Below are 24,694 nucleotides of genomic sequence, written 5' to 3' on the forward strand. Positions count from 1 at the left end.
TATCCAACACCTGGAAGACACCATCAGAAGGCCCAATCTAAGGATAATGGGTGTAGAGGAGCACCTAGAAACAGAAGTTAATGGTCTAGGAAATTTGTTTATCAGGATCCTAGCAGAGAACTTCCCAAATATACAAAAAGATAGGCCTATTCAGATACAAGAAGCTTTTAGAACCCCAAATAGACCAGACCAGAATAGGACATCCCACCGTCACATTATAATCCACACAGGATCAACCCAGACCAAGGAAAAGATCCTTAAAGCTGTCAAGGAGAAAAGGGTAATCACCTATAAAGGGAAACCAATTAGAATCACCTCAGATTTCTCAGCAGAGACAATCAAAGCAAGAAGAGCCTGGAATGACGTATGCCATGCCCTAAAAACAAACAACTATCAACCAAGAATACTGTACCCAGCTAAACTCTCCTTCATAACTGAAGGCCAAATAAAAACCTTCCAGAGCAAAGAAAAATTGAAACAATACATCTCCACCAAACCAACCCTACAAAAGATTCTTAAAGATGTCCTACACATAGAAAACCAACAAGACCTCAACAAAGGCCAAGAAACTGCACCCAAACTGAGAATCCAAGAACCTTAGGAAGAACCCAGTTTTCGCAGCCCCCAAGAAGGTGGATAACATGGCAGGAACTCCCAAATACCTCTCAGTCCTATCTCTTAACGTTAACGGACTGAACTCTCCAATTAAGCGACATAGACTGTCTAGTTGGATTAAAAAACAAGACCCTTCTATCTGCTGCCTGCAGGAGTCACATCTTGCCCGTAAAAACAAACACATTTTCAATGTTAAAGGCTGGAACAAAATCTACCAAGCAAACGGCCCTCATAAACAGGCGGGAGTTGCAATCCTAATATCAGATAAAATAGACTTCAAATTAAAATTCGTGAGAAGAGATAAAGAAGGTCGCTACATACTAATTAAAGGATCTCTCCTTCAGGAGGATATTACAATTCTAAATATCTATTCGCCAAACAATGGAGCACCCAAATTTATCAAAGAAACACTACTTTCCCTCAAATCCCATATAGATCCAAAGACATTAATTGTTGGGGATTTTAACACACCACTCTCCCCACTAGATAGATCAACTCGGCAAAAACTCAACAGAGAAACCGCAGATCTAAACAGCTGCATAGATCAACTAGACTTAACAGACATTTATCGAACATTTCACCCAGCAGCATCAGAATACACGTTCTTCTCAGCAGCACATGGAACGTTTTCTAAAATAGACCACATTTTAGGCCACAAAGCAAACGTCTAAATTCAGAAACATTGAAGTTATACCTTGCATTCTCTCTGACCACAAGGGAATAAAATTAGAACTCAACACCAAAAGCCACCAAAGAAAGTCCGGTATCACATGGAGGCTGAACAACACACTGCTGAATCATGAGTGGGTCATGGAAGAGATTAGAAAGGAAAATCAAATGTTCATGCTATTCAACAAAAATGAACACACAAATTACCAGCTCCTCTGGGACACAGCAAAGGCAGTACTCAGAGGCAAGTTTATAGCTCTGAGCTCCTACATCAACAAATTGGAGAGATCTGAAACTAACAATTTAATGACACATCTAAACCTCCTTGAAAAAGAGCAGCAAGATAAACCCCAATCCAGTAGACGGAAAGAAATAATCAAAATTAAATCAGAATTAAATGAATTAGAATCCAAAAAAACTATAGAAAGAATCAACAAAACAAAGAGTTGGTTCTTCGAAAAACTTAACAAAATTGACAGACCCTTAGCAAACCTTATCAGAAAAAGGAGAGAACACACCCAAATTAATAAACTCAGAGATGAGAATGGAAACATCACCACGGAAACAACCAAGATTCAGAACATTATAAGGGAATAATTCTCAAAACTTTATGCTAATAAGTTTGAGAACTTGACAGAAATGGACCTTTTGCTAGCAAATATTGACATGCCAAAACTGAACCAAGATGAGTTAAACCAGCTTAACAGGCCCATATCAAGCATTGAAATAGAAAGAGCAATAAGAGACCTCCCAACTAAGAAAAGTCCAGGACCAGATGGTTTTACAGCGGAATTTTACAAGGCCTTCAAAGCAGAGCTCACACCAATACTCCTCCAACTCTTCAATGAAATTGAAAGAGAAAGCTCACTACCGAACACATTCTATGAAGCCATCATAACCCTCATCCCAAAACCAGGCAGGGACTCATCAAAGAAAGAGAACTATAGACCCATTTCTTTGATGAACATTGATGCAAAACTTCTCAACAAAATTTTGGCCAATCGACTTCAACAATTCATCCAAAAAATCATACACCATGATCAAATAGGATTCATTTCAGGGATGCAAAGCTGGTACAATATACGCAAATCAATTAATATTATTCATCACATCAACAGGAGCAAGAATAAGAACCACATGGTTATCTCAATAGATGCAGAAAAAGCATTTGACAAGATCCAACACCCCTTTATGATGAAGGTTCTGGAAAAATTAGGAATCCATGGATCATTCCTCAATACAATAAAGGCTGTATATGACAAACCTACAGCCAGCATTATACTCAATGGTGAAAAACTAAAGCCATTTCCTCTTAACTCAGGAACAAGACAAGGATGCCCACTCTCTCCACTTCTCTTCAATCTAGTATTAGAATGCCTAGCTACAGCAATAAGACAAGATGCAGACATAAAGGGGATCCAAATAGGGAAAGAAGAAATAAAACTCTCCCTCTTTGCAGATGACATGATCTTGTATTTAAAGAATCCCATAGACTCCACTCCCAAATTACTCAAGCTGATTCAAAACTTTGGCAAAGTAGCAGAGTATATAATTAACCCCCAAAAATCAATGGCTTTTCTATATGCCAACAATGAGAAAAGTGTGGCTGAAATTAGGAAAGCAACTCCATTTGTAATAGCCCCACAAAAAATAAAATACCTAGGAATTAACTTAACCAAAGAAGTGAAAGACCTCTATGATGAAAACTTTAAAATCTTGAAAAAGGAAATCAACACAGAACTTAAAAAATGGCAAAACCTCCCATGCTCCTGGATTGGCAAGATTAACATCGTGAAAATGGCAATACTTCCCAAGGCTATCTACAAATTCAACGCAATACCTATCAAAATTCCACCCTCATTCTTCAAGGAAATAGAAGAGGCAATCCAAAAATTCATATGGAACAATAAAAGACCCCGAATAGCAAAAACGCTCCTCAACGGAAAGAACACTGCTGGAGGAATATCAATACCAAATTTCAAACTCTACTATAAAGCCATAGTAATCAAAACAGCTTGGTATTGGCATAAGAACAGACCTCAGGACCAATGGAATAGAATTGAAAACCCAGAAATGAACCTACAGACCTATAGCCATCTAATCTTCGATAAGGAAGGTAAAACAATAGAATGGAAGAAAGACAGCCTCTTCAGTAAATGGTGCTGGCAAAATTGGTTAACTACATGTAGAAAACTAAAGCTAGATCCTTATATATCACCCTGCACCAGAATCAACTCCAAATGGATCAAAGACCTTGAACTCAAAGCAGACACTCTGAAAACATTACAGGATGGAATAGGAGAAACCCTAGGACTCCTTGGCTCAGGCCGAAATTTTCTGAATAGAGACCCGGAAGCACAACAAATCAAAGAAAGGTTGGACAAATGGGATTGCATAAGGTTGCAGAGCTTCTGCAGTGCAAATGACATAGCTAGCAAGATCAATAGAAAGCCCACCGATTGGGAGAAGATCTTTACTAGCCATACAACAGACAAGGGTCTCATATCTAAAATATACTTGGAACTCAAAAAATTAAACCACCCAACAACAAATCCTCAAAGAAACAACTGCCCAATAAATAAGTGGGTGAAAGACTTAAAGAGAAGCTTCTCTGAAGAAGAAAGAAGGATGGCCAATAGACACATGAAGAAATGTTCAACATCCCTAGCCATCAAAGAAATGCAAATCAAAACAACATTGAGATATCACCTCACACCAGTTAGAAAAGCAAAAATCAAGAACTATAACAACAACAGATGCTGGAGGGGATGTGGACAGAAAGGAACCTTACTTCATTGTTGGTGGGAATGTAAACTTGTTCAACCACTTTGGAAAGCAGTATGGAGGTTCCTCAAAAGACTTCACATAGATCTCCCCTATGATCCAGCAATCCCACTTTTGGGCATTTACCCAAATGTATACAAACAAGACCACACTAAAGCTACCAGCACAACTATGTTTATTGCAGCATTATTTACCATAGCTAAGATATGGAACCAAGCCAGATGCCCCTCAGTAGATGAATGGATCGAGAAAATGTGCTATATATACACAAAGGAATTCTATGCCTCCATCAGAAAGAATGACATTTCCCCATTTGTTAGGAAATGGAAAGGTTTGGAAAAAATTATATTAAGTGAAGTAAGCCAGGCCCAAAGAAGCATAGGTCCCATGGTTTCCCTTATTTGCAATATCTAGTATAGGTATGAGTCAAGCGGAAAAGGTCAGATAATGTGATATTAGGAAAATGAACCCTTAAATATGTATTTTAATGTTTTCGTTTCTTTCATGCATGTGTTTCTAATGCATTTATAAGATTATTTCTTTGTTGCTTTGTATGTCCCTCCCCCACAGTGTAACCCCCGCTTTCACTATATTTGATGTCAATATAACATGTGGAGGAGATGGGGATAAACAAGTCGTTTAAGGATTCAGGTGGACCTGTTGCAACAATGAGAAGTACAAAATGTCATGTCAAAACCAACTTTACAATGTCGGTGTGGGGGGGGCGGGGGGGTATCATTGGGGGGGGAGGGGGGAGGCTGGGAAGGGAGGTGAAGGGTAAACAAAGGAGGAGGCTGCAATGCTTGGTAAGAAATGTATGCATTATCCTGCCCATGTAATTGTAGCCCCTCTGTACAGTATGTTCTCAAATAAAATAAAATTAAATTAAAAAAAAAAAAGAAACAAAGAACTTCCACTCATCTGGTCAAACCACTACTAAATAACTCCATGCTGCTGATCACATGTATGGTATATATGTGTACACCAGAGGAGAACCAGGAAGATGACACAGAACTAGAGGGAATCAGGGAAAAACATACAACAGCGGGACCCATCAGCTGCACAGGACATTGACCAAAATGAACTAAGCAACTTAATGGCAATTATGGGAGGGTGGGAACAAATGGGAAAGAGGGAACAGCTGATACTATGCAAAACAAAAGAAATGTACATACCACCCAATGCGGAAGAAATGACTGTATCACAAAGCTCATAGAACTCATAAATGTTATACCGTAATAGACGATTTGTTCCAGGAAAGTTAGAATGTGTTTGTGACTTTAACAGCATCACTATCCCACAATACTGTGAAATTGGGGAAATTATGTAATCAATCACAATAAAAAAATAAAAACTAAAAAAAAAGATTGAAGTCCACACTAGACTCCCTCTAAACAAGCCTAACAGAGAAGGAAATGGTGACACTGTCCAAAAAGAAATGTACTCTTAGCAGGGCACCAGTGGCTCACACCTGTAATCCTAGCTACTCAGGAAGCTGAGATCCGAGGATTGTGCTTCAATGCCAGTCTGTGAGACTCTTATCTCCAATAAACCATCAGAAAACTACAAGTGGCATTGTGGCTCAAGTAGTAGAGCACTAACTAGCCTTGAGCTCTAGAGGTGAGAGGCAGCGCCCAGGCCCAGAGTTCATGTCCATGACTGATAAAAAAGAAATGAACTCTTTACCCACCTTATATAACTGTAACCCGTATCTTTTAGTAACAGTTAAAAAGTTTTTAAGTATGAATCTGAATTGGGAAAGCAGGACAGGGTCACTGGTGACTCATGCCTATGGTCCTAGCTACTCTGGGCTAAGATCTAAAGATCACAATGGAAAGCCACCAGGGCAGAAGAGTCTGTGAGACTTTCATCTCCATTTATTTATCCGGCAAAAACGAGAGGCAGGGTTCAAGTGCCAGCTGTGGAGGAGGGAGACAAGGTAGACTGTGAAGACGGAATTCAAGCTCCAGTGCCAGAACATACACATTAAAAAAGAAAGAGGCTGGGCACCGGTAGCTCACAACCATAATCCTAGCTCACAACCATAATCCTAGCTACTCAGCCTTGAGCAAAAAGGTCAGGAACAGCACCCAGGCCCTGACTTCAAGCTCCAGGAACATCACACACACAGACACACACACACAGACACAGACACACACACACACACACACACACACACACACACACACACACACACACACACACACACACACACACACACACACACACACAGCAGAAGACAACATCCTTAAAGGAACATGACAAAATTGCAAAAAAGATACCAAGTGATTTCATTGGTATCTTTTATCTCAAACTTCTAAAAAAAACCCATCTCCGGTATACTTTCTTTCACAGTGAAATTAATGCTTAGAAATTTTAGATGGGAAAGACGTTAGGATGAAAAAGCCACCCATTCTATTCTGGTACACTTAATATTCAACTAAAATCTAAGTCCATAAAACTTCCACTGAGTAGTGGGAGTTCTCTACTCATGAGACACAAGTAAACACAACCTAAATTCTGTTCTCCATGCTAGTCTTCAAAGGTATAAAAAAAGGTGTATTCTCCCTATCTCCTTTCCTTAGATTTTCATATTCATGATCCATTAACTCTCTAACTTTTTAAGACATTAATACTAGCCACTCTTCCCAGGGTTCTCCATGATTTTTATTCCCCTTCTAAAACATGGCTCTGAATGACAAATATCCTTCAAGTCTTATGAAATCACTGCTGTTTACTATCCAAACATACTTCTAACTCCTGTTTTCCTTGTCCACTAAAAGCAATTCCTGATAAAAATTTCTGAAAATGCCAACACTTTAATCTTCCAACATCTCAAAGCATCAGAGTTAGACATTAAACCATTCTAGCTGCTGGGAGCATGAGGAGAAATGAAACTTCCTGTCTCTGTAACTCCTGAATTTGAGCTTATCTGTTTGAGAATACCATACCTGCACTCACAGCATGATCTGACAACAATTACAAAATCATAAAGAACCCAACAAATAAAAGTGAAGATACCAGGCCCCTACATTCGCCAAAATAACATGCAATACTCTATTTGTAGAGTTCTTCAGGGAGAAAAATAAATTCATTTTTAAACACATAGTGTGTTAGTCACAGACAAAGTAGCCTCACTTATGCAAGCATCATTAAGAACAGTGCCTCATATATGGAGTAATTTGCCATGTCCCATGAAGTTATCTCTCCATTCTACTGACCCATGCACTATGGACCCGAAAGTAGGTCAATCCAGTTCTCTCTTAGGTATTCACAAGTAGTGATAGTGGAACCTATTAGTATCTGATAGGTATGTATGCCAAGACACAATATAACTCTGAAGATGGAGAAAGACAGGTAGAATAAATCTCCTTCCAGAGAAAAATGATAGAGATGAGCACAGAGTATTAAATGAGAAACAATAAGGGCTATGAGAGATGAAGAAAACAAACTGGTTTTTCAAAACTTTTCCATATGGATTAGAAGTGCAGGTTTCCTTTTGATCAATACAAACTTTCAAGACTAAACCTTGGCACAGGCCAAATTTTTCTTAAAAGAGACCCAGAAACACAACAAATCAAAGAAAGATTGGACAAAAGGGATTGCATGAAATTGCAGAGCTTCTTGCATGGCAAAGGACATAGTTAGCAAGATCAATAGAAAGCCCATGGATGGGGAGAAGTACTTCACTAGCCATACAACAGACAAGGGTCTCATATCTAAAATATACCTGGAACTCAAAAAATCAAATCCTCCAAAAATAAATCCTCAAAGAAACAACTACCCAATAAATAAGTGGGTTAAAGACTTAAAGAGAAACTTCTCTGAAGAGGAAATAAGAATGGCCAATAGACACATCAAGAAATGCTCAACCACCCTAGCCATAAAAAAATGGCAAATCAAAACAACATTGAGATACCACCTCACCCCAGTTAGAATGGCTAGAATCAAGAACTCTAATAACAACAGATGCTGGAGGGGATATGTACAGAACCCTACTGCATTTTAGTGGGAGTGTAAACTTGTTCAACCACTTTGGAAAGTAGTATAGAGGTTCCTCAAAAGACTACATAGAGCTCCCCTATTACCCAGCAATCCTATTTTTGGACATATACCCAAATGATCACAAACAAGACCATCCTAAAGCTATCAGCACAACTATGTTTACTGCAGCATTATTTACCATAGCTAAGATATGGAACCAACTCAGATGCCCCTCAGTAGATCAAGAAAATGCAAAAAAGAAAATAGAAAAAAGGCTAGAATGTACCTCAGCTCAATGGCAAAACCTTGTCTAGCTAGTGCAACAACGTGGGTTCAATGCCCAGTTATCAAAAAACAAAAGGCAGAAAAACAATCAAACAAACAAAGAACAAAAGGCAAAAAAATAGCCCTAAATGAACAAAAATACTTTTTGGTCCTGACAGATTTAAATTCACCTAGCCCTGGTTGCCAAACAAAGTGCTAAGCAATTCTTATATTCAACATATATGACGATATAATTTTAATACATAGAAGTCCTTGAAATTACTTCAGAGGCAGAGTAGAGGGATATGAGCAGTTCCAAGACACAGATCTCTAACTGGCAGCTGGATTCACAAGACAACACACCACACCAGTAGAATGTCCCCATGTCCTTAGTATCAAAATTGCACAAGCTAGCTACTGAATCCAAAGTATCCTAGGACTTAATGTTTCCATATATAGACCTCCAGCATGTTTGACTTCAGCTGAAATCTCACTGGAACTAGGGATCCCAAGGGAAGTCTCTGCCTTTTCAATGATATTTGAAGTATCTTGTCCTAAAGAAAAATCAAAATGTGTTGCTCTTTATTACCCAAACTAAACAAACTAAATTTCAAAAATGTAATATCAAAGTCCATGTGTCTAAAATCATGATAGCTATAAGACAGTTTATTTTTAACAATTAGGGTTATTAATCCTTGGAAATATCTCCTTAGTATAACATTTTTTATACAAAAACTCTGATACAACATCACTAAAGAACAGACATTTATAGCAATTCCTAGACTTCATTCTAATAAGAAAATGCTAACAATTCTACATGCGATGTCTATCATCTATCTCATGATCACTTGTCTTCAAACAATAAATCCCTTGAACAAATGTAGAAGGAGATTTATTAACAAAGTCCCTTGTAACAATGTAAACGAACACAGACAGTCATGAAGTGACTGATGATCTTACACACAGTGGCTAATGTAGCTGAGCCTGAGGAGAGCAAGGACTTGTTCCAGGTGCCCCAATATCCCCATCTGGCCTGGGATATATCTTTGGAAAGTTTCCTACTGTCCCAGTAAATGATCGGGGGAGGGAAGACACTAGAAAGTATGAAAGGGCTGGGAAGGTGGCTCAGTGGTAGAGCGCTTGCCTTGCATGCCTGAGGCCCTGGGTTCGATTCCTCAGCACCACATAAGCAAAAAGGAAAAAACTGGAAGTGGCGCTGTGGCTCAAGTGGTAGACCGCTAGCCTTGAGCTGAAGAGCTGAGGGACAGCGCCCAGGCCCAAGAGTTCAGGCCCCACGACCGGACCCAAAAAAAAAAAAAAAAAAAAGAAAGTATGAAAAATTAGAGAGCAATAGTATAATATACGTAAGTTATCTAATTATTAGCCAAAGTATGGGGAACCAAATAATATTTGCTTAATGCACTGCTTGACTGACAGACACTTGCATGTTTTCATCATGTAGGCACCATGCAGCAAAGGTAATTACTGCTGATGGCATTTATAGAACTGAAAAACTATTATTTATGGTTGTAAAAACAAGTAAAGAAGTTCAATCCTAAATTAGCATTGAGCTCGAGTCTCTTAACCCCAACTTCTTTTTCCTTGTACCAGGGCCTCACACGTTTGGTTTGCTTGCTCGTGACTGGCACTCTACCACTTGAGCCATACCTCTAGTGTAGCATTTTGCTGAAATTTAGTTGGAAATTGAATCTGCATTTCATCTGGACCTAAGCATCCTCAGGAGCTAGGATTACTGGTGTGAGCCAGGGGTACCAGGTTAACCCCAATATTTTTAAATCCCAATATTTTATAGAGATTCTAGCTGGGCACCAGAGGCTCACACCTGTTTTCCTAGCTACTCAGGAGGCTGAGTATCTGAGATCTGAAGATCACAGTTCAAAGCCAGCCCAGGCAGGAAAGTTCATGAGACTCTTATCTCCAATAAACCATTAGAAAACCAGAAGTGGTGCTGTGGTTTAAGTGGTAGAGTGCTCACCTTAAGTTGAAAAGCACAGGGACAGCGCCCAAGCGCAGAGCTCAAAGCCCCATGACCCACAAAAAAATAGAGATTCTAGTCAGTGGCTGTCTGTAATACCTGAAAAGGGAGAACTTCTGAAGTCTCAGGGTCCCTGGAAGACCCAACATCTGGTCTTTTCAACTGGGCACTACAGCTTCCATTAACTTTCTTGATTGGCATGTTGGTCAACAGATTCATTAGTCTTCACAGACTCAGAATTCTCCACTGACTCCCAGTTTCCATCTTCAGTTATCACTGGAGTCTCAAGGATCATCTTTATCAGAAAGCCCAAGGGAAAAAAGTGATTGAGGTCAGCTTTTTTAGTATACATTATTTGTCTAAATCTTTTGACACTTTCACAGAGTCACAGGCAGGAACATTAGTAAATTAATACAGACAAGATCCCACAGATCTTCCCCCACGTTCTCCTAATAACAGCTTCCATAACTGAAGCATAATTCATTGTGGCAGAATCCACCAATCTTCAGATTTCAACAGATTTCAACTGAAACTCTTTCACTTCAAGAAGTATAGATGAAATTACATAGCATGCCACTTGTTAAGAATTTTTTACACAGCATTTAAGTCCCTCCAGACCAACTTCTATTGTATTAAGACTTTTTTTATTGTTTCTGAATAGTCCATGCTATAAATGTACTTTGGGACTATCACAGAAATAAGATGATTCAGAAACCTTATGTATAGGTGTTTATGGGAACCAAAGCTTTCTCTTGGGCTACTCAGTTTAGTTTTAAATGTTACTGTTAGGCTGGGCATGTGCCTTAGCAGTAGAAAGCTTGCCTAGCATGCATGAAGCCCTGGGTTTGATTCCTCAGTAACATATGAACAGAAACTGGCACTGTGGGTCAAGTGGTAGAGTACTAGACTTGAGCAAAATGCTCAGGGATAGTGCCATGGCACTGAGCTCAATCCACAGTACTGTCTCAAAACAAGGTATTTTTCTATTCTTTTCCCAAGTAAACTATCACTTCATTTTCCTAGTGGCAATGTATGAATAATCAAGTTCCCCTGAATTCTGATCAACCTTGTGTTGTCACTATTTTGATTGAACCATTCAAATAGGTATGTAGTGGTACCTCACTGAGCCTTTTAAATTGCATTCCTCTAATGGCTGGGACAAAGGCATCCTTTTATGTGCTTATTTGCTGAATATATATTCTTCAGTGAAACATTTATTTGTATCTTTTGGTCATTATCCAATCATTGTGTTTTGGTTTTTATCATTATGTACTACAGAGACTTGAGAACACTGTTTATTAGAGATTTAATTCCTCTACTATATGGCTTGCAAATATTTCACGCTAGTTTATAGTTTATCTTTTTCCTTTCTTCCTAGAGTCTTTCCCTGAGCAAGTTTTTCATTGTGAGGAGGTTCATTATCTATTTTCCCTTTTACTGACTATCCTTTAAAATCTTTAGTAATCACTTCCTACTAAAACTCTTCCAGAGATTTAATCTATCCAAAAATATTTCTGTCAGAACAGTTTTTTAGGGTTTTGTTTCCTATTTATGTGGTGGCCCTAGGGAACAAAAGATGTCCCTAATCCTTTTGCTTTTGTTTTTTAGATAGGGTTTCCCAAATTTGTCTAGGCAAGCCTCAGACCATGAATTTCTTACCTCTGCCTCTCAAGTACCTGAGATTACAGGCATACACTACCATGCTTGCTATCTCTGAAACACTAACTTTTTGTTTGGTCTGCTCTTAAACCTTAATCCTCCTATCTCCTTCTCTGGAGTGTCTAGGATTATAAGTATAAAACACTATTCTGGGCCTTTTGCTATTATTAAAAATATTCATCATAAATATACCAAAATTCTGTTAGTATTGGAACATTTGATGTGACAAAAGAGATGACGATTGACTTATATTTTACACTTACTTTTTTTTTTACAGTGCTAGTGATAGAACTTAAGACCCCACACATACCAGGGAAGAGCTCCACCATTTGGCTATATCCATTGAATTCCTACTTTAACATTTTTTTTGCCAGTCCTGGAACTGGAACTCAAGGCCTAGGCACTGTCCTGGAGCTTTGTTTGCTCAAGGCTAGCACTCTAACCCTTGAGAGACAGCCTCACTTCTGGATTTTTCTGTGTATGTAGTATTGAGGAACTGAACAACGGGCTTCATGCATGGTAGGCAAGCACTATTACTAAACCACATTCCCTGCACCTCAGATCAACTTTTAAGCAACAATTCAATTACCCAATCTAATTCCTTCCAGAAGAAGAGAAGGAGAATCAAATACCATGAGAGAATAAATGTATTTCCTCCTCTTTCCTTCACTCTTCTCTTGTGCTCTCTCTCTTTCTCTTTCACCCTCCTTCACCCATACACACAGGTATGTATAAACTATTTTATAGAGAGATGGATTACATGTAGGAAAGAGCCAATATATGACAACAAATGTTTCAAACAGATTTAAAAAACTTATTAACAACTAAGGCAGAAAGACCAGCACACTACTATAATTAAGATACATACCAAAAATGCTAACAGAAAGGAAAACACCCATTTGAATCAGGAGACATGATTCATACACAAAGAACCAAACACAAGTCTAGAGCTTGGAGTGTCAAATCTAGCCTAGAGATGTTTTTAATTTATCTATATAGTGCCTAAACTTTTAAATGAGTTCCATGTTTAAAAACCAGTCTTCATACAAAAGTGCAAGTGTCCAATTTCCCTTGAAAACTGAAAGATCTAGCAACAAAGGCTATATAGTGACTGGTTAATAACTACTTCATGCCAAATAGCTACTGGTCCTTTTAGGCAATGCTCCTGCACCTCAAAATTGGCACTCGAATTCAATTCACTCATTTATGTTAACTGATTAGCCCTATAGTCATCTGCAAATACCTGCCATGAGACATACATCAGACTGTGACAGGTGAAAATGCCAGAGAGAGTGTTCAAAGGTATAAAAACAATCCATGAGAAAGCTCAAAGGTATACATGATACCAGTTGCCTGGAGCTATTAAAATACCAGAGAGAAAAAGAATCACGAGGCATGAAATCAGAAGGCAACTTTAAGATACCTTGGAGCTAAGCTGTAGGTGTGTGTGTGTGTGTGTGTGTGTGTGTGTGTGTGTGTGTGTGTGTTTGTGTGTGTGTGTGTGTTGTATACTATGTGTAATGCATGCACTATATGTAATACAAAATATATCATTGTAGAAATGTAATTCATTTAACTTCATATGATATTAAGACATACTCTGAAATAGGAAACAATGGAAATCTCTATACTTTGGTCATCACCATCTAAATTTGAATCTACATGTTTAAAAATCATTTAGAGGGGCTGGCCAGGTGGCTCAGTGGTACAGTACTTGCCTTGCATGCATGAGGCCCTGGGTTCAATTCCTCAGTACCACGTAAGCAGAAAAAGCCCGAAGTGGCACTGTGGTTCAAGTGGTAGAGTGCTAGCCCTAAGCTGAAGACTTGAGGGACAGCACCCAAGACCAGAGTTCAGGCCCCAGGACCAACCAAAAAAGAAAATAAAAGATCATCTAGAATGTGTTAGGATGGAAGACAAAGAGTTTATATTGTTTATACTGTTAATATTATTAGTAGAAGGAATGTAGATACTCTACTCTCAATAAATTCATCATCTCTCAGCAAACATAAATAAATAACAGGTAGGTGAAAGTGCAATTGCATTATTTAATGGTTTCCTAAGTTTTCTGGGTATTTTATGATGAATTGGAAAAGAGAAATATGCCAGTAAATTAAGAAAAAATAAGCCAAAAGGATTCATATTTTTAAGGAACCAAAATGCATATGCTTTGTGTCTCTCACTCCTACCATCAGGCTGCCTTTTCCCTCCTTTACCCTTCTCAGCAATCAAGGCTTACCAGCAACTTGCTCCTGCCAACCTCAACTTGGGGAGTACCATGCACCCAGCCAGCACATAGCCACTCCTGATGCCTACAAAGTGTGCTCCCAATGCCTGGGAAATACTTCCCCCTGTGGGGTGGGTCTGGCCAGGTATACTTCTGGGTCCGGGTTTTTCTTTGGTCTGAAGTGGCTGGGCTCTGGTTCATTGAGTTTGGGCACCAACTGGGTGGTTTAAAGTTTGGCTGACCATAGTCACTGGAGTGATGTCAGCTGGGAAAAGGAGACTGGGGGTGTCCATCTGCATTTGTGTTTTTGAAGATCTGACCCTCCAACAGGTACTGAGCGCTAAGTAGCCTCCCAACTATCCCGAGGTCAGGGATTACCCAAGCCACTGATTGGCAAGGCCCAAATGGGCAGAACAGGGCTGTCCAGGCCAGTAGCAAAGTGTTTGCAAGGACGTTTAGTTATATGAATTGGGCAGGAGAAGGTGAGGGAGGACTAACTAGCAAATGCAAAGGCCTTAACAAATTTTAATAATCCAAGAAAAGAAAAACAAAAAAATGCTGCAAAAAAACGGGTCAAGGGGATTGTAATGTGGCTTAGTGATAGAGGCTTGCCTGGCATGCATGAAGCCCTGGGTTCAATCCCTCAGTACCACATCCACAGAAAAGGCCAGAAGTGATGCTGTGGCTCAAATTGTAGAGCACTTATCTTGAGCAAAAGAAGCACAACGTCAGTGCCCAGATGCTGAGTTTAAGCCCTAGGACTGGCACAAAAAAATGAGGGGGAGGAGGTTTGCAAAAAGGAGGTCTGGGACTTGAACACCTGGCTCGTCGAGCTTATGAGATGGGATAAAGTTGTTTCTCTCTCTCTCTCTCTCTCTCTCTCTCTCTCTCTCTCTCTCTCTCTCTCTCTCTCTCTCTCTCTCTCTCTGTGTGTGTGTGTGTGTGTGTGTGTGTGCGTGGTTAATTGGAGATGAATCTCAGATTTTCTGGCCCCCAAAACATTAGACTCCTGAGTAGCTAGGATTACAGGCATTAGCCACCTATGCCCAGCTCAGGATAGTTTTAACTCTTAATATGGAACTTAATGGGAAAAGGCAGTAGGTTTCTAAGCAGACTAGTAAGATGCTTTGATTTGTGGTTTTTAAGATGAGTCCCCCTTCCCTCATTAAAAAAGATGCATCTCATTATTTATCCTTCAGTAGTGTAAATGTGTGAAGTCTGGAGTTGTGGAGCTAGAAAGGTATAAGTTTATAAATAAAAGGAAAATGGAACTTTTCAGAGGTAAAGAGATTGGATTTTTTTTTTTGGCAGTCTTGAGGCTTGAACTCTGGGGCTGGGCACTGTCCCTGAGCAATTCAGCTCAAGGCTAGCACTCTACCATTTGAGCTACAGCGCCACTTGCGGTTTTCTGGTGGTTTATTGGAGATAAGAGTTTTACAGGTTTTCCTGCCAGGGCTGGCTTTGAACCCTGATTCTTGGATCTCAGCTTCTTGAGTAGCTAGGATTACAGGCATGAGCCACCGGCACCTGGAGAGAATTGGATTATGTAAAAATCCAAACATGTGGCTGGGTATCAAACACAGTGGTTAGATGTCTAGCCTAGCATGTGCTAGGAGAGAAAGGAAGCAGAGAGAAAGAAGAAAAGAAGAACAAGAATAAGGGAGACAGGAGAGAAAAAAAGAGAATCTATGTTTTCTACTGCTTCAGTGGTTTCAGTAGAGCCATCATTCTAAATAAACCTTCCCCAGATAAGTCTCCGATTTGTCTGCCTGGGCTGGCTTCAAATCTGGATCCTCAGATCTCAACTTCCTTAGGTAGTTATAATCGTAGGCTTGAGCCACTCTAGCTCTGGCCTCTTAACCTTCTGTTTTATCTAGTAGCTGCTAATTTCCTCTTACCTCATTTCTGGGGCTTGAACCCAAGGCCTGGGCATTGCTCTTGAGCTTTTTTGTTCTAACCTAGGGCCTAGCCACTTGAACCACAGCTCCACTTCCAGATTTTTTTTGGTGTTTCACTGAAGATGAGTGTCACAGGTGAAAATCTATTTAAAGAGAACAGTAAAAACAATGTAGTTAAACAATTGTGTCAGAACAGGAGCTCAAAGGATCATACTTTGAAGAAAAGGTGCTGGATTCATGGACACAGACTATGACTTTCACCGTCCTTAGATTTAACATAGTAGTAGATACACAGAGACACTAAATAAATGCTGCTTGATACCAGTTCCATTTTGTGTTGCTTATATTAAACCTAACTCACTTTGTGAATGTCAGTTTGGAAGGAAACTATCTTGCAGAAAAGCTTATAGGCAAATCTCCAACATCAGGCTAGGTTCTCAAACAGAACTTGAGGCACTTCACAAGCTGGGCCATTTAGAGATGAGGCAGAAGATCTTGCTGGAATACCAACCTGGCCCATGTCCATCTCAAGCAAAGCATCTGGTTCCCATCTGTTTCCTAAGCTAAACCTGCACAGAGATACTCTTTGAAGAAAATCTCTTTACAATTGAACTATAGACTCATGTTATTTGCCAATTATCATGTAAGAAACAATGGCCTCATCCTGAAAAATACTGGCAAGGATCACCTTAAGTAGATGACCAAAGATACATCCAGGCAATGAGACACCAGAAATTGATATGACATAACTGAGCTTTCTCATTCAGTTATAAAATTGGGCACAAACAAACAAGGAAACCAATATATGCCTAGCTGGGTTCCAGTGGCTCACCCATGGAATTCTAGCCAATAAGGAGGCTCAGATCTGAGGATGTTGGTCCAAAGCCAGCCCAGAGAGAAAAGTCTGTGACATTCATATCTCCAGTGAACACCAGAAAACTGGAAGTGGGTGCTGTAGCTCCAAGTGGTAGAGTGATAGCCTATAACTAGCTCAAAGAGAGCACCCAGGCCCCGAGTTCAAGCCCCAGGACCAGCCAAAGTAAAAAAACACCCACCCAAGTCACACTGGGAGGCTTCCCACAGGATCAGTAGCTGCCCTTTTCAAAAGTGTCAAGCTCATACTAAAGAAAAGACAGTGGAAATGTCACAGACTGGAGGAGGCAGAGGAGGTCTGACAGATCAAGGGAAAGCAGGATCCTGGATGGATCCTGAGTGGGAGTGCCAGTTCTGAGGCTTGAACTCAAGACCTGGACACTGTCTCTTAGCTGTTTTGCTCAAGGCTGGCACTCTACCACTTGAGCCACCACTTTACTTCAGGCTTTTTGATGGTTTGTTGGAGAGAAGAGGCTCACAGACTTTCCTGCCCAAGCTAGCTTTGAAACTTAATCCTAAAATCTCAGCCTGCTGATGAGTTAGGATTACAAGTGCCAGCTATATTTTCTGTTTTATCTTGCAATAAAAATAAAAAGATTGGGGGGGAGGGGGGAGGCTGGGAAGGGATGTGAAGGGTAAACAAAGGAGGAGGCTGCAATGCTTGGTAAGAAATGTATGCATTATCCTGCCCACGTAATTGTAACTCCTCTGTACAGTATGTTCACAAATAAAATTAAATTAAATTAAAAAAAATAAAATAAAAAGATTGTTTTCAAAATACATACTTGGGAGGGAACAAGGGAGAGGCTCTGCTAGTACTGTTGACTCTAGCCGTTTTTGTCTTATGCTACAGCTGCAGGGCAGGCCACATGGGCAGGGTGTGGTTCAGGCACAGGCTCAGCCTGCCTAGAACAAGGAGGTAAAAATGAGGTGTACATAGTTCTGACAATAGCTAGTGGTCTTGTTTGGCCTTCTAGTGTAGAGAGCAGAAGGAAATAAAATGAGGAAATAATAGTTGAGGGCACAGTATGTAATCTCATTATGCCATGACAAGATATTTGTTCTTAACCTGTCAAGCAAAAGAGAAAAGGTATATGTTTCTCATCAAGGATAGATACCACCTCAGTGGTCACTTCTCAGTCCTCTTTGCAAACAAATCCCAATTTTGTCTCATCATCCATTCTGTTGGTTTCTGTGTTTACATGGGATGTCTGGTGCTGCAACAGCCAACTTGGGATGATGAGCTTTAGCCTGTGGAGAATATACCCAGTATGGTCAATTCAAAAGATGGTAGGAATATAAATATAAGAAGACAGACTAGGTGCCAGTGGCTCAGGCCTGTAATCCTATCTACTCAGGAAGCTGAGATCTGAGGATCATGGTTCAAAGCCAGCCCAGGCAGGAAAACCTGCGAAACTCTTATCTCCAATAAACCACCAGAAAATCAGAAGTGGCCCTGTGGCTAAAGTGGTAGAGTGCTAGCCTTGAGCTGAGTTGCTCAGGGACAAAGCCCAGGCCCAGAGTTCAAGCCCCATGGCTCACAAAACAAAAGACAAAAAAAGAAGACAGTACTGAGCCACTGAATTAATGAATTCTACCGTCTCCCTTGTGCTATGGTTATTATTTTTTTCTTTTTTTTTCCAGGGCTGAGGACTGAACCCAGGGCCTTGCACACGTGCCAGGCGTGCGCCCTTCCCCTGGATAACCCCCCAGCCCCACTGTGGTTATTATTATGTGAAATAATAAATCTTCCTCTCACTGAAATGAGTTAGGCCTTCTATAATTACACCTAAAAGCAACCAAAATTATGCTTGAGTCCTAAGGGAAAATAAAAGGCATCTAGAAGTAATACAAGAAAAAAAATATAGGTGAAAAATAAAAATAAAGGCTAAAATGCATTAGGTGCATAGGGCTCTGAAAAATCTCCCAGGCCTGAAGAAACTCACCTGGAGTTTCAGAAGCCAGCTCCAATTTACATTTAACCATCTAAGTCTAGTTGCTATCAAGTTCTTATAGGCAGTGATCCCTGAGAAGAGGAAGAAAAATGAAAGGGAAATAAAATTAAACAACTGCCAGTGGAGAAACCAGCTTTACATGATCAATTTCCTTCCAGGGAATCTCTATTTGTCTGAAGAGAATTTCTTCATCAGATCCCTGGCCCCAAGTCAGAGACAGGTATATGAGGAGGAGACAGGACAGGGCAGCCTAAGATGGACAGTGACTCATCTGGAATGGAAGAAAGAGCTAGCATGTGGCAGAGACTGAGCCCAAAGCTGAGCCTGACTCGATCCAGAACCTTCCCAATGCACTGTCATGCCAGAAATGAAAGCCAAGCTGCAAAGCCACCAAGAGCTGCTTCTAAGCCATTCTGAAAAGTGCCCACATTCACCCAGGCGTCTCACCAGAGACCCCAGGTATAGTCCAGCAGAGCACTTGAAAGCAGAAACCCAAGAAGCAAAGCAGGTGGCCTGCATCCAAATTCAAGAAATGTAACTCACTCAATTGTCACTGTGGCCAGGCCTGAGATTTCCAGTCAGTCCCCTACACTCTAGCCTGAGGACAGTACCTATTAGGATGAGACCATATAATAAGACACGGATGAAGGCCCTGTCTGACTGCCACTGCCATTAAGAACAGCATTATAGATGGGTGCCCATGGCGCATGCCTGTAATCCTAATCAGGATGCTGAGATCTGAGGACCATGCTTTGAAGCCATCCTAGGCAGAAAAGTCAATGAGGTTCCTTATCTCCAATAAAGCAACAAAAAAGCCAGAAGTGGAGCTATGACTCAAGTAGCAGAGTGCTAACCTTGAGCAAAAAGCTGAGGGACAACTTCTAGGATGGTGGTGTGGGGAAAGACTAATACCACAAGCCCCTTTAGGACAGGTGCTCTCACTTATGCCCATTTCCTTCAGAGCATTGCATAGCCCTCACCTTACTGACTTGCCTCTCCCTGTTTTAACACAGGATATTCACTTGGCCAGTCTATCTTGCAGCATCCCTAGCAAAGCAGCTTTTTCTCTGGGGTTTAACCAAGGAGCCAATACTGTCTGTGATTGGTTAACTGTGCACAGTCCAGAATCAATGATACCTGGGGTCCATCTGGCTTGGCCATCTACTGTTGTAGCTTACAGCATATTGTTCAACACTTCTGTTTTCTTATAATAGTTCTTGCTCATGGGTCCTAACGGTCACAATAGAATAACTAATAGGGTTACTTGTGTACACACACACACACACACCACTGCAACAGTACTACAAGGGAAACAAGGCAACTCAACAGGGAGCTTCAGGATTCAAACATCTACCACATCCTAAGTATTTCCTGTTCCTTCTTAAGTAATTATTAATATTATTCCTATTTTGGTGCAAGTACTGGAGAGTGAACTCAGAGCTGGGACACTGAGCCCCACTCAACTGGGGACTGAACTATCCCTAAGCTTTTTTGTTTTTGTTTTTTGTTTTGGGTCTGGTCATGGGGCCTGAACTCTGGGCCTGTGCACTGTCCCTTAGCTCTTCAGATCAAGGCTAGCACTCTACCACTTGAGCCACAGCACCACTTCTGGCTTTTTTTTTTATTACTTATGTGGTGCTGAGGAATGGAACTAGGGCCTCATGCATGCAAGACAAGCGCTCTACCACTGAGCCACCTTCCTAGCCCTTCCTTAAGCTTTTTCTGCTCGAGGCTAGTGCTATACCATTTGAGCCATACCTCCAGTTCTGGCTTTTTGCAGGTTAATTGGAGATAAAGAGCCTCACAGACTTTTCTTTCCAGGTTGGCTTCAAACCAGGACCCTCAGATCTCAGACTCTTGAATTGCTAGGATTACAGTGGTGAGCCACCCGCACCTGGGTACAATCTGTTTTTTTAATGTTTTTTTGAATGTTTTTTATATCTATTAGATATGGAGATTAGGAATCTCTGCTGCTCTCTTTTTTTCTTAGCTGTATTTTCTTTTTCTTAGCCCCTTCCTTAAATGATTCTTTATTTTTTATTTATTTATTTATTTTTATTTATTTATTTTTTGGTCAGGGGTCCTGAACTCTGAGCTTGGGCACTATCCCGCAGCTCTTCAGCTCAAGGCAAGTGCTCTACTGCTTGAGTCACAGTGCCACTTCTGGGTTTCTAGTGGTTTATTGGAGATGAGAGCATCATGGACTTTCCTTCCTGGGCTGGCTTTGAACCATGATCCTCAGATCTCAGCCTCCTGAGTAGCTAGGATTACAGGTATGAGCCACTGGCGCCCAGCCCTTAAACAATTGATTCCCTATCTGGTAAGAGGAACAATGATTTCACCTCCTAATGAGTAGGTTGTCACAGATAGCAGTCTGTGAGCATGAGACCTGTCATATAATAACTACTTACTGAAACAGGCATGACCTGTAAGGGCAGAAAGAAAAGGAGCTAATGAAGGGGACTCCAGGAGGACAAGGCAGCTCTTCTCTGATAACACTAAGAGCTCCCAGAGGTCAGGGATAGTATCCTCAGATCTATGACCCCACATGGACAATAGGCTGATTCTCTACATATCTGATGTCACAGCAATCTTAGTACCAAGAGTGGCTCCTTTGTGCCAGGACAGGAAGGAAGGAAGAGGACAGGGGGGCCCATAGACAGGCAGCTCCTGAAACAGATCACCAGGTGACAAAATGAAGACAAGAGTATAATCAGGAGACCATCACATCCTCTGCAAGCTTCTCCACCAGAGGCCAGCAGCAGAGGAAGACAGACAGCCCACTGTGGGTGAACATGAGCACCACACTGGGAAGGCCCAGAATGGTGAACCAAAGAAATATAGGAAGGGGAGAGCTTTGGAGATGTATATCAGCTCTGACTTTTACCAATCTTGAGATTGCTCCTCATGGTCCTCAATTTCCTTATCTGTACAAGGTGGAAAATTATCATCTTGATCAAATACAAGGACAGGGGAGCCCTTGTTCCAAAGAGAGACATAAATGGTAGTCATGTTATGGAGATTTTTTTTCTGAAGGTAAAAACTAACCTCCTAGCCAGATACTAGTGGCTAATACCTGAAATCCTAGCTACTCAGGAGGCTAAGATCTGAGGATCATGGTTTTCAGCCAGCTCAGAAAGAAAGGTAAGTCTTTGAGACACATAGCTCCAAATAACCACCAAAAAGCCAGATGTGGAGCTGGGACTCAAGTGGTAGAACACCAGCCTTGAGGAAAAACAAACAAAAAACAAACAAACAAAATCTCCTGGCCTTGCATTTAAGACCTAGCCCTGCATTCAAGCCCTAGGATCCGCAAGAAGGAAAAAAGGAGGAAAAAAAAAAACTCTCCTCAAACAAGAATACAAGCTAAGAGGTTTTCAGCTGAATGCAACTAAAATAAAAATGGGAGAGCCCGTTGTTTCCTGAGGATGACTATTTATGAGGCCAATTTCATTTTCAAGTGCTAATGAGTCCCCAAAGCAGACCCATGTACAGCCTGGAGTCCAGAAGAGTGGGAAGACACCCAACCCAAACTTTGTGGAAGCTCCAAGGACACTTGTGGCGCTCAATCAGAGTGTAATGATCAGAGCAATAATCTAAATAATGAACAAGATAAAGTGTGGTGGAGGGGAGGAGAGAGAAGATACAGGTGGAAAGGAATAGTACTTAAGTTTTTTGTATTTCCTCAAGACAAACTTCTGTCTGGAATAGATTAATTCCATCTATATATTAATGTGGATTACTAATTAATGAGTTAAAAATGCTTTCAACACAAGAAGTGCTAAGAAAATGCTTAAAAATAATGAGTCTCTGGGTATGTCTCCAAAAGAAATATGCTAGCTTCTGTAATTTTCTCTCTCTCTTGTAACATTTAAAATGTTATGGTTTGCCAGGCATTGGTGGCTCCTGCCTGTAATCCCAGCTACTCAGGAGGCTGAGATCTGAGAACCGAGGTTCAAAGCCATCCCAGGAAGGAAAGTCCGTGTGACTACTATCTCCAATAAACCACTAGAAAACCAGAAGTGGCACTGTGGCTCAAGCAGTAGATTTCTCGCCTTGAGCTGAAGAGCACAAGGACAGTGTCCCAGCCCAGAGTTCAAGCCCCACAACCAACCAAAAAAAAATATTATGGTTTGAAGGAAATGGAAGGGAATCATGGAAATTCATTTAAAGCACAAAATCAGGAAATTGGAAAGCCTGGTCAGGTAACTAACTTCCTTGAAGTCCTATGAACACTATCAATGCACATTCCCCAGTGCGCTGAGAGCGCTGTTGCACACATCTGAGCTGCAGTTCATTCTTGGGATACTTGAGCACAGATGATGTCTTGAGTGTCTTCATAGCCCTGCCACACAACACTTTACCAGGTGCACAGCAAACAGTCAATAATATGTTACATCACCAGGTCTTCTCAAAAGAGATGGGCATGCCTAACTATGCAGGAAGCTGAGATCTAAGGATAGAAGTTCAAATCCAACACAAACAGAAACATCAAAGAGACCCTTACCTCTAATTCATCAGCAAAACCCTAAATTGGAGGTATGGCTTAAGTGGTAGAGTACCAGCCTTGAATGAAAAAGCTAAAGGACAGCACCCAGGCATTGAGTTTAAGCTCTAGTACTGACACAGAAAGAGATAGATTGGGAGGTGGGGGGGGGAGTAAAGTTTAAAAAAGGAAGAAAAAGATTTTTGGCATTGGAGAACTATGAAGGCCCACGGACTAGGTGATCAAGGTCAAATTGACAGTGAAAATACATCAACTTTGTGCTAAGAATGGCATTTACTTCTCTGGTTTTCTCCTCCCAAATCCATGAACTTCAATCTAAAATCAAAAACACATGAGATGAATCCCAACAGATTCTAAAGCATGTCTGACTAGGGCTCCTCAAAACCATCCAAGCTGCCCCCAAACAAGGGCAGTGTCAGAAGCTGTCACAGCCAAGAGGAGCCCAAGAAGCCATAGCAACTCAATGTGAAGAGGTTTCCTGGAAGGATTTTACAGAAGTAGAAACAAGCCTGAGAAGACCCAGAGCCCAGCTAAAGTCTCACAGACACAGTAGGAACCCCAACCTTCCCTCATATCCACTTGGTGAAAAGATTCTCACTGACAAGCTGATGATGCTTTCTTTACATGTACAGTGACAAGACCTTTGTAAATTTGTCACTGAAATGCAATGCTCAGAAGTGGTGCTGTGGCTCAAGAGGTAGAGCGCTGACCTTAAGTTGAAGAGCACAGGGACAGCGCTCAGGCAAAGAGTTTAAGCCTCACGACCACCACCAAAACAACAAAAAAACAACTAATAATCCTAAAATGCAATTCTCCTTCTCTGGAAACCCCAACTTCTCTTGAACACAAGTCCTGTATAATTTGGCACTGAAGCACCTCATGGACCTCAGAGCATCATGTAGCGAGAGTCAAAACTGAGGCCCAAAGTGGGAGCCAGTGTTTTCCCAATTTCTAGTTTAGGATCTGGTGCTCTACTTGGGCTGATGCTTCAACACTGGCCAGATCCAAAACTCTCCCTTCTATCCTGCACACACCAAGAACCAGTTTAGGACTCTGGGATAAATTCAAAGACCAGCTTCTGGTCTTTGCTAGCATTGTGGCTGGTGTGGTGCAAGGACATATGTGTGGAAAGTGGTTTGGTATTTAGCTACATGTCCTTTTGCCATGGGACACTATGCCAGAGCCACACAGAAAGTCCATCCCTGGCAGGGTAAGGATCCAGACATAAACACACAGCTTTCAAGGGGCTAGGAAGGTGGCTCA

General features: G+C 40.9%; 1 protein-coding gene across 15 annotated transcripts in view; it reads right to left on the bottom strand.

Moving 5' to 3' along the window:
- LOC138828700 (protein FAM114A2-like) overlaps positions 1-24,694 on the bottom strand; it is a 72,553-nt gene that overhangs the window by 39,119 nt on the left and 8,740 nt on the right. For 8 of the 15 annotated variants that reach the window (XR_011372326.1, XR_011372329.1, XR_011372327.1 and 5 more), the window contains 5 exons: positions 18,916-18,995; positions 18,088-18,220; positions 17,755-17,875; positions 16,097-16,239; positions 10,412-10,607 (listed from right to left, as the gene is read on the bottom strand). Coding sequence is in view for 1 of the 15 variants with exons in the window: in XM_070024779.1 (XP_069880880.1) it covers positions 10,412-10,531 (120 nt within the window). In the remaining 14 variants the exon portion in view is untranslated. Of the gene's footprint in view, positions 1-10,411; positions 10,608-16,096; positions 16,240-17,754; positions 17,876-18,038; positions 18,221-18,915; positions 18,996-19,467; positions 19,536-24,694 lie in introns of all 15 variants that reach the window. The other 7 variants (XR_011372319.1, XM_070024779.1, XR_011372321.1 and 4 more) reach the window with 7 other exon arrangements.

Source organism: Dipodomys merriami, unplaced genomic scaffold, assembly GCF_024711535.1.
Source record: "Dipodomys merriami isolate MVZ:Mamm:240054 unplaced genomic scaffold, mDipMer1.0.p SCAF_1620, whole genome shotgun sequence".
Classification (NCBI taxonomy): Eukaryota; Metazoa; Chordata; class Mammalia; order Rodentia; family Heteromyidae; genus Dipodomys; species Dipodomys merriami.